This window comes from Salminus brasiliensis, chromosome 6, assembly GCF_030463535.1.
Source record: "Salminus brasiliensis chromosome 6, fSalBra1.hap2, whole genome shotgun sequence".
Taxonomy (NCBI): domain Eukaryota; kingdom Metazoa; phylum Chordata; class Actinopteri; order Characiformes; family Bryconidae; genus Salminus; species Salminus brasiliensis.
Window position 1 is genome coordinate 32,078,274 of NC_132883.1, and position 19,249 is coordinate 32,097,522.

Sequence of the window (19,249 nt, forward strand, 5' to 3'; positions counted from 1 at the left end):
TTGCCCATTCATCTTTAGTGATGAGCTCCAACTCTTTGAGGTTCGAGGGTCTCCTCGCCATCACCCTGATCTTTAGCTCCCTCCACAGATTCTCAATTGGATTCAAGTCAGGACTCTGGCTGGGCCACTGCAAAACATTAATGTTTTTGTCTGCTAACCATTTCTTCACCACTTTGGCTGTGTGTTTTGGGTCGTTGTCGTGCTGAAATGTCCACCGGTTCCCAAGGCCAAGTTTCTCTGCAGACTGCCTGATGTTGTTGTTGAGAATCTTGATGTATTGCTCTTTTTTCATGGTGCCATTTACTGCGATCAAGTTCCCTGGTCCACTGGCTGAAAAACACCCCCAAAACATTAGGTTCCCACCACCATGTTTGACAGTGGGGATGGTGTTCTTAGGGTTGAAGGCTTCTCCTTTTTCACGCCAAATGGTGCACACATCATTGTGGCCAAACAATTCAATTTTTGTTTCATCTGACCATAAAACAGAACACCAGAAGTCTTCTTCTTTGTCCAGATGAGCATTTGCAAAGGTCAAGCGGGCTTTTGTGTGCCTTTTCTGGAGAAGTGGTGTCCTCCTTGGCCTGCGTCCGTGGAACCCAGCAGTGTGCAGTGTCCGCTGAACTGTCTGCCTTGAGATGTCGCCACCAGCAGAGTCCAGATTCACCAGGATGGCCTTGGTGGTGATCCTTGGATTTTTCTTCACCTCTCTCACTATTCTCCTGGCCAGCACAGGTGTCACTTTTGGCTTCCGACCACATCTTCTGAGATTTTCCACAGTGCGGAACTTCTTGTATTTCTTAATAATACTTTGCACTGTAGCCACTGGAACTTGAAAACATTTTGATATGGCTTTATAGCCCTTTCCTGACTTGTGAGCGGCCACAATGCACAGCCGCAGGTCCTTAGTGAGCTCCTTTGTCTTAGCCATGACTGTCCACAAACCAACTGCAGAGAGCTGCTGTTTTTCTCCTGTTGAGTTGATTAAAACAGCTGTTCCCAATGAATCAGGGTAATTAGGATGCTTTAAAACAGCTTGGACTATTTGGAATGGTATAGAACTTTGGATTTTCCCATATACTGTGACAGTTTTCAAAGGGTATGAATAATTTTGGACATGCCACTTTTTGTTCAAATGTGTATAAAAGCTGAGAAATACTTTTTCCCACAATGATGCCTCATGTACATCATCGTGTTATCTCCTGGGAGATGCCTGTGTCGTTTCAAGGCAAAAATATAACTTCTGGTTAAATAAAAGTAAATTTAAGTCAAACTTTGCCAGGGGTATGAATACTTTCGGGCATGACTGTATATATATATATATATATATATATATATATATATATATATATATATATAAACACATAATATAACATAAAATTACTTTTGACTTCAAAAACCAATAGTAAATAATTGCTTTGTAATTACTTAGAAGCACTGCATAATCATAATTAACTAATTAAGATTTAATTTCTTGACGCGACCCCCCCCCCCCCCCCCCCAAAAAAAAAAATAACACAGCGTAGCAAAGTCTACAATCAAGAGACACCTTGAAAGTAAAAGTAAATAAAGTGGGTTTATCTTAAGCTGCAAACCAGATGCAACCTTGATGAAATAAGGCGGTCATTGAAAGCACCAAAATTATTAGTAATTATCAGTAGCCAGTAAAAAAAAGGGACTATGTAAATGTAGATTTTGCTACTCTCCACACTCGTTAATACCATATCCTGCTGTAATATTTTGATGTTAGTTTGCTATGATGCCTCTCAATGATGGTATGTACAATGGTATGTAAAGAGTCTCTCTGTTTGCCTAATTTCAGAAGTAATAACCATATCCAGTTTTTCCTCTGTGCTTAATATGACTGAAAAATGGTGGGCTTGCTTGTTCATGGTTTGAGCCATGTTATGTCATCCCAGTATTTTAATTAGAATTTCTCAGTCTGTACTTGAGCCACTTACCCTGAGAAAAGATGGAAAGCCTTGGCCATAGTAACCCACTGCAAAGTATTCAGGCTGAGGCCTCATAGCATGCATGATGTTCTCATAAAACTGTGCTTGCTGTTTCTGTGGATACATAAACAAGACAAAAACACAGTAATATGTATTTCTATATGCAGGTTTATCCTTTTATGTTTGTAATAACAGTAATTACATTGGAACATAATTACTCTAAATTCTTAAGCTCTAAATTAAAGTCTGAATAACAATGCAAATCAGGTAACAGATCTAGGCTGTAACTGTAACTGCTATGAATCTGTGTATTAAGAACTCAATGGACACAGCTGTGGAGTTCACCACAGCTACTGTAGCCTTTATTACATGTAGTGTTACCTTCCTCTCACAGCCTGTAGACTGCCATACGCATTTCCTGAACAGAGTATTTTCTGGATAACTCCCATCAAGCAAAGTAAACGGATGATGGCTTACTGCGTTTGCTGAACACATTTCTCTCTTCTTTGTTTCAACACTCTTTGTGTTTTGTTGCATGTCTAGGCTATTCTGGTATTTATTTACTCTAAGAATATGTACATAAAAAGGATATTTTGCAGCTTATACCTTGCAAACAAAGACATAACATAATATAATTGAGGTAACATAAAAAATAAAAAAAACATTTGGTTCTTGATTTTTGAAGTGAGTAGTATTACCATGGTGAGATCCAAAGAGCTCACCAGGTCTTTAAGAAAGAAGGTTGTAGATGTATAAGCATCATGGAAGGAATTTAAAAAGATTTCCTGATTTTATGTTTGTGCTCGTCCTGCAAATCTAGCGTCATTCATGCCTGCAAACTCCATCCACATCATACCTGTCTGCAGCTGCCCACTTTGACATAGACTACACATTGTGCAGATGTGCCCACATTTAAACTGGACATTTATTTCAGCGCCTACCGTCTTTGATTTCTCTATTGTTATAATCTGTCCTGCCATATCAAAGTGAGCCACTATTGGTTGACTTGCAAATAGAAAAATATGTCATGGTGGTTCTGTCAAAAAAAATCTGTCATCTGTGAAGTGCACTTCAGTCAATTAAATTAGTTTGCATCGGTCCAATGAAATTCGGACTTGAACACCAAAACAACTAATATATTAAAAATGTGTGCCATTAATTGGACCATTGCAATGTTGATACAATATCTATAAATGCCAACTCTATTAAACAGTAGGAAAATATGTGTGTGGCAATTAAGTTTATGCAAAGGTTTATGTTGGTGTAGTTTAAGTGAAGTGCTACTTATGCACAAAATTCTGGTAAAAAGCTTAATATAATTTATAAACAAAATAAAATGTAGAAAATAATAACACGCCACATTTTTTGGATTAATAAAATTAATAAAAGTAATAAATTATTAGTGCTGGCAGGAATACATTTTATAGTACGCACAAGAACCATGCAAACGTGAATGATAAGCATTAGATTGTTTCTTTTTTTTTTTTTTTTGTGGTACACTGTCGATTGAACAACACCTATTACCATACTGCACGCATTTTATGACCAGCCAACAGGCCTGAAAAACAATAGCAGCCAGCTAAATAATAGGCCCAATACACGATGATATTTATTTATTTATTTACATTTATTATATTGATGCTGTCCTATCTTTAATCAAATATATTCTTATTTTACATTAACTCCCATTCAAAGTTAAGAACATTTTTGCCTTTTCCTATAAAGTCACAATTTTGGAGATGTTTTCCAATGGACAGCGACAATATACTATATTAAATATATAGTACAAATAACAGACTCGCTCATTTAGCAGCAGCATCATAAAAACAGTTAATAAAGAACATAAAGTAACAACAATATGCAACTGCAAAAGAAAACCAAGCTGCTATAGGATAAATGGCGGCAATTAATCAGTCAGAAATAAGACTGATGTCATGTTGAGTGAGATATATGTTTTAAATTATGTTGTAGTAACAACATAATACATACATCAATAGAAATTCAATACAATGCAAGAATTTGCTTTGCAAGCACTGCAACAACCAATGTTACATGCTTGTGTTACTTACATACGTATATATGTACAGTAACTTACCAGGAGCTGACTGAGTTCCATAAAGTCAAACATCTGGTTCTCATGCATTTTGGCAAGCTGCTTACTCATCTTAATGGCCTTTTCCCACATCTATACATAAAAATGAAAATAAATAAATCAATTAATGTACAATAAGCAATAATTGTTGGAGCAATGATGTGTCTTTTGTTGCATAATATTCATTATCTTCCAATGAGTTGATGGTTAAAGCAATTATTAAGAAGTAATAATATTAGTGCTTTATAAGGTTCACAGTGAACTGTTGTAGCAAGTGTGTGTTAAGATCTCACTTTTCCCTTGTCTAGGCAACAAATAATGTCCTGGAAAAGTCTTTCTTTCAGCTCCTGTTGGGTGCATGCAGAAGCTCCTTCACGGGGGATCAGGTGGGGAGCACAGGGCTTATCTGACCACTGAAAAAGAAAAATTTGCAAGCAGCAGGAGGAGAGGGAGAGAGAGACAGATTGAGAGAGAATTTTTAAATACATACAATAGAAGTAAGAGCTGATAGCTTTTTTCTCTATTTTATTTACATCTTATACTTATATATATATAGCAACAAAAAAAAGTAATTAAACAATAAGATACATTATGCGATTAATCATAAAGCCAATATCATATAATGTGGCACTGCAGAAAGTACACTATATATATATATATATATATATATATAATAGCAATGCATAAGGAAGGGGGGGCAGACCTCTAGCAGTTCAGCATGCAGTAGCAGTGTGTAGGCAGCTTCAGTGTAGTTTTCACTGTCTAAGTGCAGGTCACGTAATTTATACAAGTATCTGAAGAGAGACGTCATAGCATGAGAATATTTTATATACTACTACTACTACTAAGGTAATTACCACCATTTCTTTTACACTTACCGGATATAGATGTCTTCCCTTTTTTTCTCTTTGTAAAAGTTCTGGAAACAAAAAATAATAATACCAAGAATAGAAATACATATGACTTGGCCATAACATAGTTTAACCAAGGAAAATTAACTAAGGTGACTTGTGTCTCACCAGCACATTGACAGTGCAGCTCATACGCAGTTCAGGGCTCTCATCATGGGTAATAGTGCGGTATGCAAGCAGGTTCTCCAGCAGAGTGCTCAACAGCAGTGCCAGCTCCTCACCAGACTGGGACAGGTACCTGTGACGCCTGCTGTGCTCCAACAGGCTGCGCGTACAAAGACATTTTGAATTGAGTGTTCTGTTGCTTATGAGGGGCTTAATCAGTACAGCCAATGAGATTCACTGCACAACAGTGACGTTCTTACTACAGACAAGAAATTATACCTAAATATAATTTATTGAGACTGGTTAGTATTTTTGTTATTTTAAATTGAGAACTGACTCTTGTTGTATTTAATTCAAATGGCGGCGGCTTATGATCAAATGGACATCAAAATTCATACACCTATATACACATAGATTTAAACTGTACACTGTTGGCATGTGCGCTGAAATAATTAATCTGATCAAAGATTCTGTAACAATGTAAGATTTTGCATGTTTCATTTGTTTCATTCTGATATCATGCTGTTTTTCAATTGTTGAGCAAAACCGCATTATACAGAGTAAAAGAGTTTTATAGGACATTTCCATTTCACTTCATAAAATATTTAGTGGCTTGCAAATCTCGACATGTGAGTCCTGGCAGAATGTTTGGGACCCCTGATCTTTTTAATTACTTTTTACAACAAACTTTTTTTACAGTCCAGATTTCATCATATTATGGAGAACATTCTAGTACGCACCTGGTAGTATGTGTGGGTATGACAGAAGCCATTATACAGTGCCCTCCATAATTATTGGCACCCCTGGTTAAAATGTGTTCTTTAGCTTCTAATAAATTGTGTTTTTTTCTAAATAATATAGAGCCACGATGGAAAGAAAGAGTAAAATCCAACCTTTAACTCAAGTGAATTTATTCAGTAGGAAAAAAATCCCACATTAAGAAATAATTGTTTAACATCAAATCATGTGTGCCACAATTATTGGCACCCCTGATGTTAATACTTTGTACAACCCCCTTTTGCCAACAAAACAGCACCTAATCTTCTCTTATAATGTTTCACAAGATGGGAGAATACAGATAGAGGGATCTTTGACCATTCCTCTTTGCACAATCTCTCTAAATCATCCAGTGACCTGGGTCCTCTCCTCTGCACTCTTCTCTTCAGCTCACCCCACAGGTTTTCAATGGGGTTGAGGTCTGGGGACTGAGATGGCCATGGGAGGAGCTTGATTCTGTGTGTGGTGAACCATTTCTGTGTAGATTTGGCCATATGTTTTGGGTCATTATCTTGCTGAAAGACCCAGTGACGACCCATCCACCAGATTTTGTTTTAAAATGTCCTGGTATTTCAAAGCATGCATGATGTCATGCACCCTAACAAGGTTCCCAGGGCCTTTGGAAGAGAAACAGGCCCACAGCATCACTGATCCTCCCCCATATTTCACAGTGGGCATGAGGTGCTTTTCTGCATACTCAGCTCTTGTGTTATGCCAGACCCACTTAGAGCATTTGTTGCCAAAAAGCTCTATCTTAGTTTCATCTGACCAAAGCACACGGTCCCAGTTGAAGTTCCAGTACTGCTTAGCAAACTCCAAACGTTTGCGTTTATGATTGTAAGTGAGAAAAGGTTTTTTCCGTGCATGCCTCCCAAACAGCTTGTTGGCATGCAGATAGTGCCTGATGGTTGTTTTGGAATTTTGTGACCCCAAGAAGCTACCCTTTGTTGTAATTCTGTAACAGTGAGCTTTGGAAACCTTTTTATTTCTCTTATCATCCTCCTCACTGTGCGTGGTGGCAGAATAAACTTGCGTCCTCGTCCAGGCTTGTTTACCACTGTTCCAGTTGTTTTAAACTTCTTAATAATTCCTCTGACAGTAGATATGGACAGGTGGAGGTCAGTGGTCTATTTTCTTGTAGCCATTGCCTGACTTGTGGAGGTCAACACACATCTGCCTTACTTGAATGGTATGTTCCTTTGTCTTTTCCATGTTGAAAAGAAATGGCCTCTGTGTCACGTCATATTTATACCCCAGGGAAACAGGAAGTTGTGAATTACTAATTAAATGTTCCTACATACTCTGATCAACTTCGTAAACTACTGTAGAATTGACAGAAATACTTTAATTACATTTATTTCCTAAGAAATGTTAGGGGTGCCAATAATTGTGGAACAGGTGATTTTATGAAGAATAATTATTTCTTAGTCAGGGATTTTTTTTCCCCTTAAAATTCACTTGAGTTAAGGTTGGATTTTACTCTTTTTTCCATCGTGGTCCTATATTATTTAGAAAAAAACTCAATTTATTAGAAGCTAAAGAACACATCTTAACCAGGGGTGCCAATAATTATGGAGGGCACTGTATGTTGGTTTGCATGTGTGACTGTGTGGTAAGTCCTTTATTACTGTTTATTTACGCTCCTTGAGCAAGACTTCTACCACTTCATTTGCTTATCTGATTTAAAAATGTCTCTGTTTAAAAAGCAGTCTCTCTGGATAAGAGTATCAGCCAAACGCCATAAATGTTTATGCACATCTGTTATGAGAGACACCACTGCGGTAAGAGAAGCCACTTTGTTTGCCACCTATGGTCAATCAGACATGGTTTGAGGCAGATTAAAACATTAGAAGCCAGTTTTAGTTTGGCTTTTTATTTACATTGGAAAATATGTACCAGACTTATATGACACTTTATTCTATTTAAAGCTACCATTTTGTTTATTAGCCCATCTATATTAGATTACATCTTATCGGCACATTTTTTGATACACATGCAGATTTAAAGAGGTTAAAGCAGTCATTGTTATTTATTTAATTAAGCTACAGTTTAATAAAATAGGCTATATATTGTAAACAACAGAAAGCCTACTTACATTTTCTCCAGTAGTATTTTGTACTGCTTGTCACCTTGACCTCCTTCAACCTCTTGGTCGAGCTTAGTAATCAGTTCATGTTCAAACTGCAATGCAACACATACACCATCCTTCACTCTTAAACACTAAAACCTAGACATTTTCTGTGATACATGACATATATGACAATCATTTTCTGTGTTTGCTCTCTGCAAATCATTAACAGATCCAGCGACATGGTGCTGCGGTTGCCACAATGCAGGCAACAAATGAGTAGTTTTACAGTTAGCTTCAAACAATGTCTATTTGCAATAAATTGCTGACTTTATATTGGATTAAGCATTTAATTTTCTGATTTGTCTCTTAAAAAATGACAGCTTTTAATAAAGCTTGACTCCTCAGTCAAATCAATACATGTGTATGTGAGGAACAAATATAAATTTCAAATATGCTGAAACTTGGTTCGGTTATGGTCAGTTAAGCTAGTTTGATGCATTTTCTCTGTTTGATGAGGGAGATTATTGTATTGTATGCTCAGAGAAGAACATTTCTGCAGCACTGAAAGTGAAAATGGAAGAAGTTTGGAACCACAAACAGTCTTCCTAGATTTGGCCACCCAGCCAAACTGACCAACCGGATGGAAAAGTTTTGGTCAGAGAATTCCAAGAATGGAAAGGAATACACAAATTCATCATTGCACCTGATGTCTCAGTCGTACTGGGGGGGGGGGGGGGTTGATTGTCAAAAGCATGTTGTAGAGAATGGATGCCTTTATACTGCTGTAATTTGGGTCTCAAACGCGTCTCAGACCACCTCTTGAAGTGGTTTGAGCTATCGGATTTGTATTCATTTTAAATGAGTATTTACACTTGGCTTGGCTATCCTGATACTCTTAGAAAATGAGAAGAAAAATCATCTGGTTTCACAAGTAAGATCTAACTAGTTGGCCACAATTCCCAATAGGAGGAGAATTAGGCACTGAGCATCACCTTATTAATAAATGACACCTGTTTCTTGAGTGCTCAGTAACTTACACTCTAAGATGGCCCAAAGATTTACATGGCCCAACCAGAGTATACACTTAAACCCAATAAAGTTCTAAACAATGGCTGTGCATCAATGTACTCAATCCAACTGAGCTGAGCTTCAACCATTCTAGGAGAAAGGGAGAAATTTCCAAAAGAAATCTGTGCCAAGATTTGATCTTTCCAAGAACACTTTAGGCAGTCATTGCTTTAAGCAGGTTCAAATTTAATCAAATTTAGGTACCCTTGGCCACAGGACCTTTTTTTGAGTAGTACAACATACAGTCTTAGTTACCAAACATAAAACAGTTTGGCATATCTAATGCAGAGTTTTTTTTACCTTTCATTACATACAAAATAAATTATATATTAATAGATGTGCAGAAGATTGGGCACAAAGTGTTGCAAAGGCTCAGATTTTTTTGGACAAGGTCTCAGACCTGTAATTAGCTAATTGTCACTGCCATACAAAAATCTTGTATCTCCAATTTTGCTGTTTTTCCACATTAAAGTTTTTTTCTTGTCCTATGAGGTTGCCAATGTGGAGATACAAGGTTTTCTTTTGAACAGCGAAGAAATCAGGCCTGAGGCATGTACTGTAATTAGGAACCACCAGCTAAATCAAATTTCCAAGCTTTATAAATTCTTGCTTGTCAGATCTTGTGCTAGCACTCCAAACTCTCCTCCTCTATACAACTGTCTAAATAAATGCAAGTAAAAGCAACAAAACCAAATGTTTTAAGAATGCTTAGAGCTAGAGAATGCTTCTAGAGAAACCAGATAGATTTTGGAAACATGTGCTGTGAACTGATCCATTCAAAACACAATCAGCAAGTGCTCTGTACTGATGAAGTCAGAACACAATCAGAAAAGCTATGAGAAAACAGGGAACTGCATTTCATCAAAATTTGGATTTAATGAAACAATTGTGTTCGATGTTTGGTTAGTTACAGATGCCAAAAGCCTGATTTTGCTTTATTGATCTGGATTGCTGTGTGGAGACTGGTGAGATTGTGTGTAACATAAAATAAAAAAAAACTTAAAAGGGTCTGAAAGCTTTATGTATTCACAGTACATGCTACACACATTACAATGAAAAAAGCTTATTGTCATGCTTTTGTCCACTCTTGCTCAGAATGCAAAACTCAAAGGAATGTATCTATACCCATGCTAGGAGCACTCGTATCTATGTTTTTGTTGTTATAGCTGAGCTTAACTGCACAGTAAAACATTATGAGTATGCTTCACATTTAGAATGGTGGCAAACTTCGATACAGTATTCACTTTAATGAAAAAATTCTGGAACTACAGGACATGTTTGCAGATTTCTGAAGAGATCGAAAGCTTCTAAAGCAGTGTTGTGTCAATTCAGCACGTTTAAAAAAAAAGTTAGTTAGTAATAATTTCATAATATTAGTCAGCAACAACCCTCCAAAGACTCCAAATTCTCACCCCTCTCATGCTTCATGAGAAAAGTATCACTGGATCACATAGTGAAATTCTTTCCCCTGTCATGCTTCATTAGAATGACAGGGGAAAGAATTTGGAGTCTTTGGAGTGTTGTTGCTGACTTTTTTTCACTATGTGATCCAGTGCCACAAAGTGATGTAATCTCTTTAGACTTGGCATATTTTCCATTTTAATTTAGCATAACCACACTAAATTCAGGGTACAGCATAAATTGTAGCCACAAATGTCAATTTTACAAACTTCTGTCTCTCAGGGTAAACTAGTGAACAGTGTTTCCACAGCATGTAAGAACACACCTCATGTTGCTAATAAGCTAACTGCTGATTGATGGGTGGAAGATAAATGGAAGAATCCATCAGATTAAAATAATCAACCCAATTATTACGCAAGACAACAACCGGTGCACTAAAAAATTGCATTGAAAAACTTTTGCATTTAGAAAATGTCCATAAAAGAATGTTATTTTTGGTAAACACTTTAAGTACTTTGTGTAAAAGTATTCTGGCATGTGTGCATTGTGTGCATTTACCAGCATCATTGTCAAATTAAAAGAGAATTGTAATGAAAAAAAATTACTGAATTGCTGATTCGCGTGGATGCATCTTAGGGTGGCAGACAATGGTTTCATTAAAATACATTATAATAGTGTTAAATGGAACAGTGAAAATTTTAAGGTATTTGTAAGACAAAAAAAGTTTTTTCACTTCAAAGCACCCTCACCTCTAATACCTTTTACTTTACCAGCATTTACTGCTCTCACAAGACTTACCATTTGAAAGGTGTGATTGGGGCTAAGGTGATATTCACACTGCATCATGTCAAAGAAGATTGGGATGATGGCTTTCCTTAGCTCTGGCTCAGGAACTAGTGTAGCCTTCAAGATGGGCCCCACCATTGCAGGAATAAACTTCATCTTATGGGGACCTGATGGTCACAGAGTCATAAATTTACAGAAAATACACAACTGATTCAAGAGGGCTCATAGTCCCAACTGATTAACTGACAAACAGTGACTATTAGAGCATGACATGTTTGACATTGCATGTAGTTGCACAGACATTATACGTTATGCACTATTAGGGTAAATGCAATAATTTCACAAGAATGCTTGCCACTTAAAACCTTAAGATGGAAGCCGTTGGATTTGCATGGAATTGTTGGAACTTTAGTGGGATTAGAAGTATTGCTATGGTAGCGGCAGTCTTTTTGCCCCAATGCTGGTTTAGTCTTATGTCATATGTCTTTGATTTTTTTCTTTCTGAAATGTCTTGTAGGGCAAATTTAATTCAATGATACAATTTATTTTTATAGCACTTTTTACAACTGACAATGTCACAAAGCAGCTTTACAGGAATCCAGTAATAGGACAGGAGCTCAACAAATAAACAAAACAAACCCCTGGTGAGCAAGTCAAAGGCGACAGTGACAATGAAAAAAACCCTGGGAGGAACCAAGACTGACCCTTCCTCCTCTGGCAAAATACTGCAATTAAATTAAATTAATGTGCTTCTGCGATCATCCCTGCAACATCTAATATATTCATTTTAAAAACATAGTGGTCTGGTAGGTTTTTGCAGGAGTTTTCCTATCCATGTCACATCTTTACCTATTTACATCACATGCACAGTATGAGCAACTGGGCAACTGCTGCACTGCTAATGGTGCAGATTTAAACAGAATGGCAATGTTACTGAGAGCTATTGGCAAACTCTGAATTTATCTGTTCATTCCTCTACTGTCAAGGCAAAGAAACAGAATTGAAACTAAAAAGAATTGGCAAGCCAAAAGAGAGCTAAAACCAGGATAATCAGTGGCTTGGTGATAGCTCTGTGACTTTTAAAAGTGATTTCATTTTTTTACATGATGAACTTGTAAAACAGGCAGTGAAGCTATCATTGCTGTGGACACGGGGCCAAAGTTATACATACAGGGTCAAATATATGCATAAAGCACACAAGATAAAATTATTAAATGTCCCTTAACAACTTGCACCTTTACTAGTTGGTTTAGGTGGTCATCAACAAGCCTCTGGCAAACCTTCATACAGGTACCTTTCTCTTGTCAATATGGGCAGCTGCAAACATTGGTCAGTTTGAAGGTGTACATTTTTAAACAGGGGCTTTTTTCTTGAACAGCAATCTTTCAGTTTATGGTGATGTAAAACTCACTTTTCATAGACAATGAGTTCAACAGATACCAAACTGGTGTATTACTGGGAAATAGCCACTGCAGAAAAATAATTATTTCAGACCTAGACTGTTATACAGGGACTGTGCACACTCCCTAACAAGTGGTGAACCATTTTTGGGAGGAACTTGTGCTTGCAAAATTTGGTTCCGTATTACACTTATAAAACGACGCCCATACCTATAAGCTACGCATACAGTGTATACTCCATAGCACTCCAAAGAACAAATCATACACAAACAGTTTTTACCGCCTTTTCACAGTGAAACACCCAGTCACAAGGGAGAGAAATGCTGCCTAAATTAATGTTGAATACATTCTTGTTTTGTGAATTTATCAAATAAATATTCTGTCTGAAATTAATTAGTATTTGTGTTAAAACCATTGACATGTCAAACTCATAATTAAATTTAATCTAAAAGTCTAAAAATATAATTATTTAATCTAATCAAATTAGATTGATATTATTAATATATTAAGTTTTTTATTATAATTTCTTTTTTCGTTTTACCAGTTTTGTACAAGTACAAGTCATTGAAAGTATGGTCTGGAAGTACCACCAAACCATGAACTTGTCAAGTTTTACATGGAATTGGGCTGCTGTTTAAAAAAAAAAATCCTTATTATGCACATTATCACACAGGTTTGTGGATGGTGGAGCAGATGTATGCCGGTGTTTTAGGGTGTGCCTGTGGCTGTGTTACCATCAGGCTCTCTCCTTTTAATTAGGCTGTTTTAGTTAGATCTGCCACACTCTGATACTGTTCAACATGTACAACTGCTGCTCCATTAATCCAAACAGAACTAACTCCATCTGTTTAACTTCTTTGAGCTAATGACTGCCCATTTATCTGGCCTGACTTAACGGAAGACCGGCTCCCGTCAGATCAGCTGTCCACCCACCAGACTGATTGTCGGGCTCCCCTGCCACCCGCGTCAGACCAGCTGCCCACCCTTCCGTCACATCTATCTAAAGACCATGTTGGGCTCTTACTTTCATTAGTTTTACCATCTAAGCAGAAGAACAGTCAATTATTAAGTAGTTCCAACTACAGGAGAATGGGCTCCCCTTGTGAGTCTTTTGGGAGTTTTTCCTTGCCATTGTCACCTTTGGCTTCTATTATTGATTCCTGTAAAGATGCTTTGTGACAATTCCAAGCTATAAAAATAAACTGGAAATGATTTGATTAATAAATTCACAGTTTTGTTTATTTTTTACATTCTTTAAGAGAACCCAGTTCAGAAATGTTTATTTGCTTAATTTAACATATTGCAAAAAATGATTGTGGCAAAAACTCCAATATATGCAGAAAACTTGTTTCCTGTACAGGATTTGTTTACTTTTGTTTATTTGCACACAGAAACAAAGAAGTCGTGTAATATGTTTAGGGGTGCCCAAAGGTTTGCTTAAGACTGCACAGACTAAATACATGTCCTTACCAAGATTGTACCACATATCTCGTAGTTTAAATCCAATGCTTTTTCTCATGTCCTCATATCTGCAAATTAATAAACAGAAGTGAAGTCAAATGAAGTCAGCATACACAGCATTAAGGGTAAACAGGCAGTAGCAATGAATGACAATAAATAAATAAATAAACTTGTTAAACCTCTGTTCACAGATGTCCTTAAAATTCAATAGTACATTTTTATGACTGTGCTGTGTAGTGAACTCACTTGTTAAGAACTTTATTGCGTTTCTCGGGTGAAAAGGCCTCCAGTTGCAGTGATTTGTGGGTAATAAATGACACAGTGAGGTAAAAGTAATTGTTCCAAAGCTATGCGGCAATTAGAGAAAAATAAGCTTTTTTAATAAGGTTGAAAGCATTTTACAAGAGAGATACAGTATATACAGTGGCATATAAAACGTTGGTCACCCTTGGTCAAAAATTCTGTTACAGTGAATAGTTAAGTGAGCAGAACAGCAACCATGGAGGTCAACCTGAGGTCTGAGTAAAAAACTTAGGAAACGGCTCATAGAATTGCTCGAAAGGCAAATCAAGGCTCCTGAATCATGCAACTGGCTAACTGAGGTAAACTTAACTGAAATCTACTGTGACAAAACTTTACAAAATATTACTCCTGCTCTTTCAGAGGGTGGCATGATACCACGTCTGATACAGAATTGCAGATACAATAAATGATTCGGCTTCTGCGACATGGTTTGGAGGTTTATTCTCAGAAAGTTGCAGGAAAGTTTACCTATCAATCATTGCATGTCAATTCAAGCTGACTAAATTTGTTCCATGTTTGTTAATGACATTACAGAACATGTCAAATAAAAAGTGAAAAATCAACTACTACCAATCCACATCCCATATTGTATTTGTAAAACCATGAAACAAACTGTAGCCAGTGGGCTTCAATTTCAATGCAGACACTCATTCCACAAAAGTGCAAGCAGTTAAGTTCAGCTTAAGATCATGTCAGTCTACTCCTACAAGCTTGTCTAGTTTACCTAGGACACAGCAGGAGCAGCAGTTTGTCCAGTTTTAGGGCATGTAAAGTATTATTAAATTATATATAATACATATAATAATGTACATAATTATAATATAATACATAATACATAATTATATAATTACATTTCAGGATAGATTCGTTCAGAAATACAAACTTTTTTCAGCACTATAGACAGAAGTATACCAAAAAGGTTTGTGGCTCGGATGCAATAATCCTAATACAAAAAAGAAGCAGCATTTATTGCTAAATAGTTTGACAAACTGCTAAATCTAGATTTTAATAATGTATGAGCATTTTAAATGCGTTCAAATGTTAAATATGTTAAATGCATTTAAATGTTCCCAGATGGAGTTCAGCAACTGGCAGTCATTGGGAAGATAAATGGGAAAACAAATACATTAAACACTAACCTGCAAATGGAAATGAGCAGGGTCCAAGAAGTACTGGTTGAGGACATCAGAGTACAGGTTTATGGCCCGCAGAAACACTTGCATTTGCAGAAGATTGATGATCATCCAATCAGAAGGGAATACATTTCCCATCAGGTCCTTGAACATTATAAATGTCTCCATCAGAAAGTCCTGGTAAGGAAATATATGTTGTGAGACAACATGCAGATGTTCATCCTAAATTTACAACAACAGGAAATACAGGACTGACATTAAGAGCTTTAGCCATCTGTCAGACTATTTTTTACCTGAAAAATATTTATTAATCTTGAAGGTACTGCTTAAACCACAGGGGTTACAGAACTATTTAAAGAGAAACAATTTTAAAAGCAGTCATGTAAATTTGAATGTATAATTGAATGCATATATTTAGGTCACACAATATGCTTCCACCACCACCAAGAATAATAATAATTATTAAAACAGCATCTAATTTGTCCAGTCCATTACAAAGCTCTCTCACCGGTCACATACATAAAATAAAATATATCTCATCACACACACCCCTTGCAAACACACACTACACTTGTACTTAAGTTAAGTACAAGTTAATGTAAGTATATATATATATACACACACATATATATATATATATATATATATATATATATATATACACACACATATACACACACACACACACACACACAGTGGGGGAAAAAAGTATTTAGTCAGTCACCAATTGTGCAAGTTCTCCCACTTAAAAAGATGAGAGAGGCCTGTAATTGACATCATAGGTAGACCTCAACTATGAGAGACAAAATGAGAAAATTTTTTTTTAGAAAATCACATAAGTAAGAAAATAAGTATTTGGTCAATAACAAAAGTTCATCTCAATACTTTGTTATATATCCTTTGTTTGCAATGACGAGGTCAAACGTTTTCTGTAAGTCTTCACAAGGTTGGCACACACCGTTGCTGGTATGTTGGCACATTCCTCCATGCAGATCTCCTCTAGAGCAGTGATGTTTTGGGCCTGTCGGCGGGCAACATGGACTTTCAACTCCCTCCAAAGGTTTTCTATGGGGATGAGATCTGGAGACTGGCTAGGCCACTCCAGGACCTTGAAATGCTTCTTACGAAGCCACTCCTTTGTTGCCCTGGCAGTGTGCTTGGGATCATTGTCATGCTGAAAGACCCAGCCACATTTCATCTTCAATGCCCTTGCTGATGTAAGGAGGTTTGCACTCAAAATCTCACAATACATGGCCCCATTCATTCTTTCATGTACACAGACCAGTCGTCCTAGTCCCTTTGCAGAGAAACAGCCCCAAAGCATGATGTTGCCACCCCCATGATTCACAGTTGGTATGGTGTTCTTTGGATGCAACTCAGCATTCACTCTCCTCCAAACACAACGAGTTGTGCTTGTACCAAACAGTTCTACTTTGGTTTCATCTGACCATAAGACATTCTCCCAATACTCTTCCGGAACATCCAAATGCTCTCTAGCAAACTTCAGATGCGCCCGGATATGTACTGGCTTAAGCAGGGGAACACGTCTGGCACTGCAAGATCTGAGTCCCTTGCGGCAAAGTGTGTTACTGACGGTAGACTTTGTAACGTTGGTCCCAGCTTTCTTTTCTTTCACTAGGTCCCCCCGGGGGGTTCTGGGATTTTTGCTCACCGTTCTTGTGATCATTTTGACCCCACGGGCTGAGATCTTGCGTGGAGCCCCTGATCGAGGGAGATTAGCAGTGATTAGCTTCCCATTTTCTGATTATTGCTCCCACAGTAGATTTCTTCACACCAAACTGCTTGCCTACTGCAGATTCAGTCTTCCAAGCCTGGTGCAGGTCTACAATTTTGTTTCTGGTGTCCTTCGACAGCTCTTTGGTCTTCACCATAGTGGAGTTTGGAGTGTGACTGTTTGAGGTTGTGGGCAGGTGTCTTTTATACTGTTAACAAGTTCAAACAGGTGCCATTAATACAGGTACAGATTTTTTTTTCTCATTTTGTCTCTCATAGTTGAGGTCTACCTATGATGTCAATTACAGGCGTCTCTCATTTTTTTAAGTGGGAGAACTTGCACAATTGGTGACTGACTAAATACTTTTTTCCCCCCACTGTGTGTGTGTGTATATATATATATATATATATATATATATATATATATATATATATATATATATATATATATAATCTGTACATATTTGTGCTAAATCTGTTTCTAAATAGGAGAAAGGGATCAGTTTCATTAATAAGTTTGACCTAACCTCACCCCTGTTCACCCTGCTGTTCACCCCACTGACTCATTTCGCAACACAGTTCTAACAGCATCATAAAGTTTGCAGATGATACAACTGTGCTGGGTCTCATCAGCAAAGGCGACGAGTCAGCATACAGAGAGGAGGTGCAGCAGCTGACAGACTGGTGTACAGTCAACAACCTTCCCTTGAATGTAGAAAAGACCAAGGAAATGGTTGTTCACTTCAGGAAAACAAGACACGACCACTCTCCGCTTAGCATCAACGGCTCCTCTGTGGAGATCGTTAAGTGCACCAAGTTTCTTGGTGTCCACTTAGCGGAGAACCTCATCTGGTCCCTGAACACCAGCTCTACAGCCAAGAAAGCCCAGCAGCGTCTCTACTTCCTCCGGAAGCTGAGAAAGGCCCGTTTCCCTCCACCCATCCTCACCCTCTTCTATAGAGGGACCATAGAGAGCATCCTGAGCAGCTGCATCACTGCCTGGTTTGGGACCTGCACAGCCGCTGACCGCAAGACCCTCGTATTGTGAGGACGGCTGAGAGGATCATCAGAGTCTCTCTCCCCTCCGTCATGGACATTAACACTGCCCGCTGCATCCGCAAAGCAACCAGCATTGTGGATGACTCCACCCACCCTTCACCCAGAATGTTCTCCCTCCTGCCATCAGGAAGAAGGTACCGCAGCATCCGGTCCAACAATAGCTTCTTCCCCCAAGCCATCAGACTTCTCAACTCCAAAGACTGAACTGATGTTTTTTTTTTCCTCTTCCATGCACACACATCCTCTCTCTCCCTCTCCCTCTCCCTCTCCCTCCCTCTCCCTCTCCCTCTCCAACTATTTACCCCAGACAATATGGGAAGCATTTTGCACAAATAACTTTACTACCTCACTGGACTCAATATTTATTGCACACTGCATAATTTGCACACTACCCCTAATTATTTATTATTCTCTGTCTGTACTGTGTTGTGTTGTCTGTCTGCACTTGTATTGTGTTGCACTTGTGTTCTGTATGCACTGTGTCTATGTTGCACCATGGTCCTGGAGGAATGTTGTTTCGTTTCACTGTGTACTCTGTATATAGTTGAAATGACAATAAAACCCACTTGATTTGACATGGTGTGTACTCATGATAGAAGTAAAGGGTGGTTCATGTGTTAGTGCTCTTGGAATCAAATCACATGTTAAAGGTTCCTTCACTCTTCTGTGTTTACAGGAAGAAGTCGCTGGTTATTTTTCCCAAACATGCATTTTTGTGTACCAAAACAGTAATTTGCACTGTGTCCTTTCAAACCGCGAATTCCACAAGAATGAATACAATTCTATAGCTCAGGTGATCACACCCATCAAGGAGACTGTTGGTGATCATTCCCAGGGTACAGCCCAGGGGCCAGTTTCCTAAAAAGTTCAGTTTGACAGTGTTTATTTAGTTACAACACCACAGTTATCTTTTGTTTTGTGTATCTCATATTTACCTTCTATATTAATCCCAAGTGTATGTACATCTATTGGCAGAAACCACAAGTTCACTGTCAGAGT

The 19,249-nt window shown here is 37.7% G+C and overlaps 1 protein-coding gene across 4 annotated transcripts in view; it reads right to left on the reverse strand.

Moving 5' to 3' along the window:
• Positions 1-19,249, reverse strand: part of dock5 (dedicator of cytokinesis 5) — a 59,601-nt gene that overhangs the window by 15,185 nt on the left and 25,167 nt on the right. For 3 of the 4 annotated variants that reach the window (XM_072682034.1, XM_072682032.1, XM_072682035.1), the window contains 11 exons: positions 15,464-15,634; positions 14,268-14,368; positions 14,031-14,089; positions 11,173-11,327; positions 7,930-8,015; positions 5,061-5,217; positions 4,920-4,960; positions 4,745-4,835; positions 4,335-4,454; positions 4,045-4,134; positions 1,959-2,063 (listed from right to left, as the gene is read on the reverse strand). In XM_072682034.1, coding sequence (XP_072538135.1) covers positions 1,959-2,063; positions 4,045-4,134; positions 4,335-4,454; positions 4,745-4,835; positions 4,920-4,960; positions 5,061-5,217; positions 7,930-8,015; positions 11,173-11,327; positions 14,031-14,089; positions 14,268-14,368; positions 15,464-15,634 — 1,176 coding nt within the window. Of the gene's footprint in view, positions 1-1,958; positions 2,064-4,044; positions 4,135-4,334; positions 4,455-4,744; positions 4,836-4,919; positions 4,961-5,060; positions 5,218-7,929; positions 8,016-11,172; positions 11,328-14,030; positions 14,090-14,267; positions 14,369-15,463; positions 15,635-19,249 lie in introns of those variants that run through there. The other variant, XM_072682036.1, reaches the window with a different exon arrangement.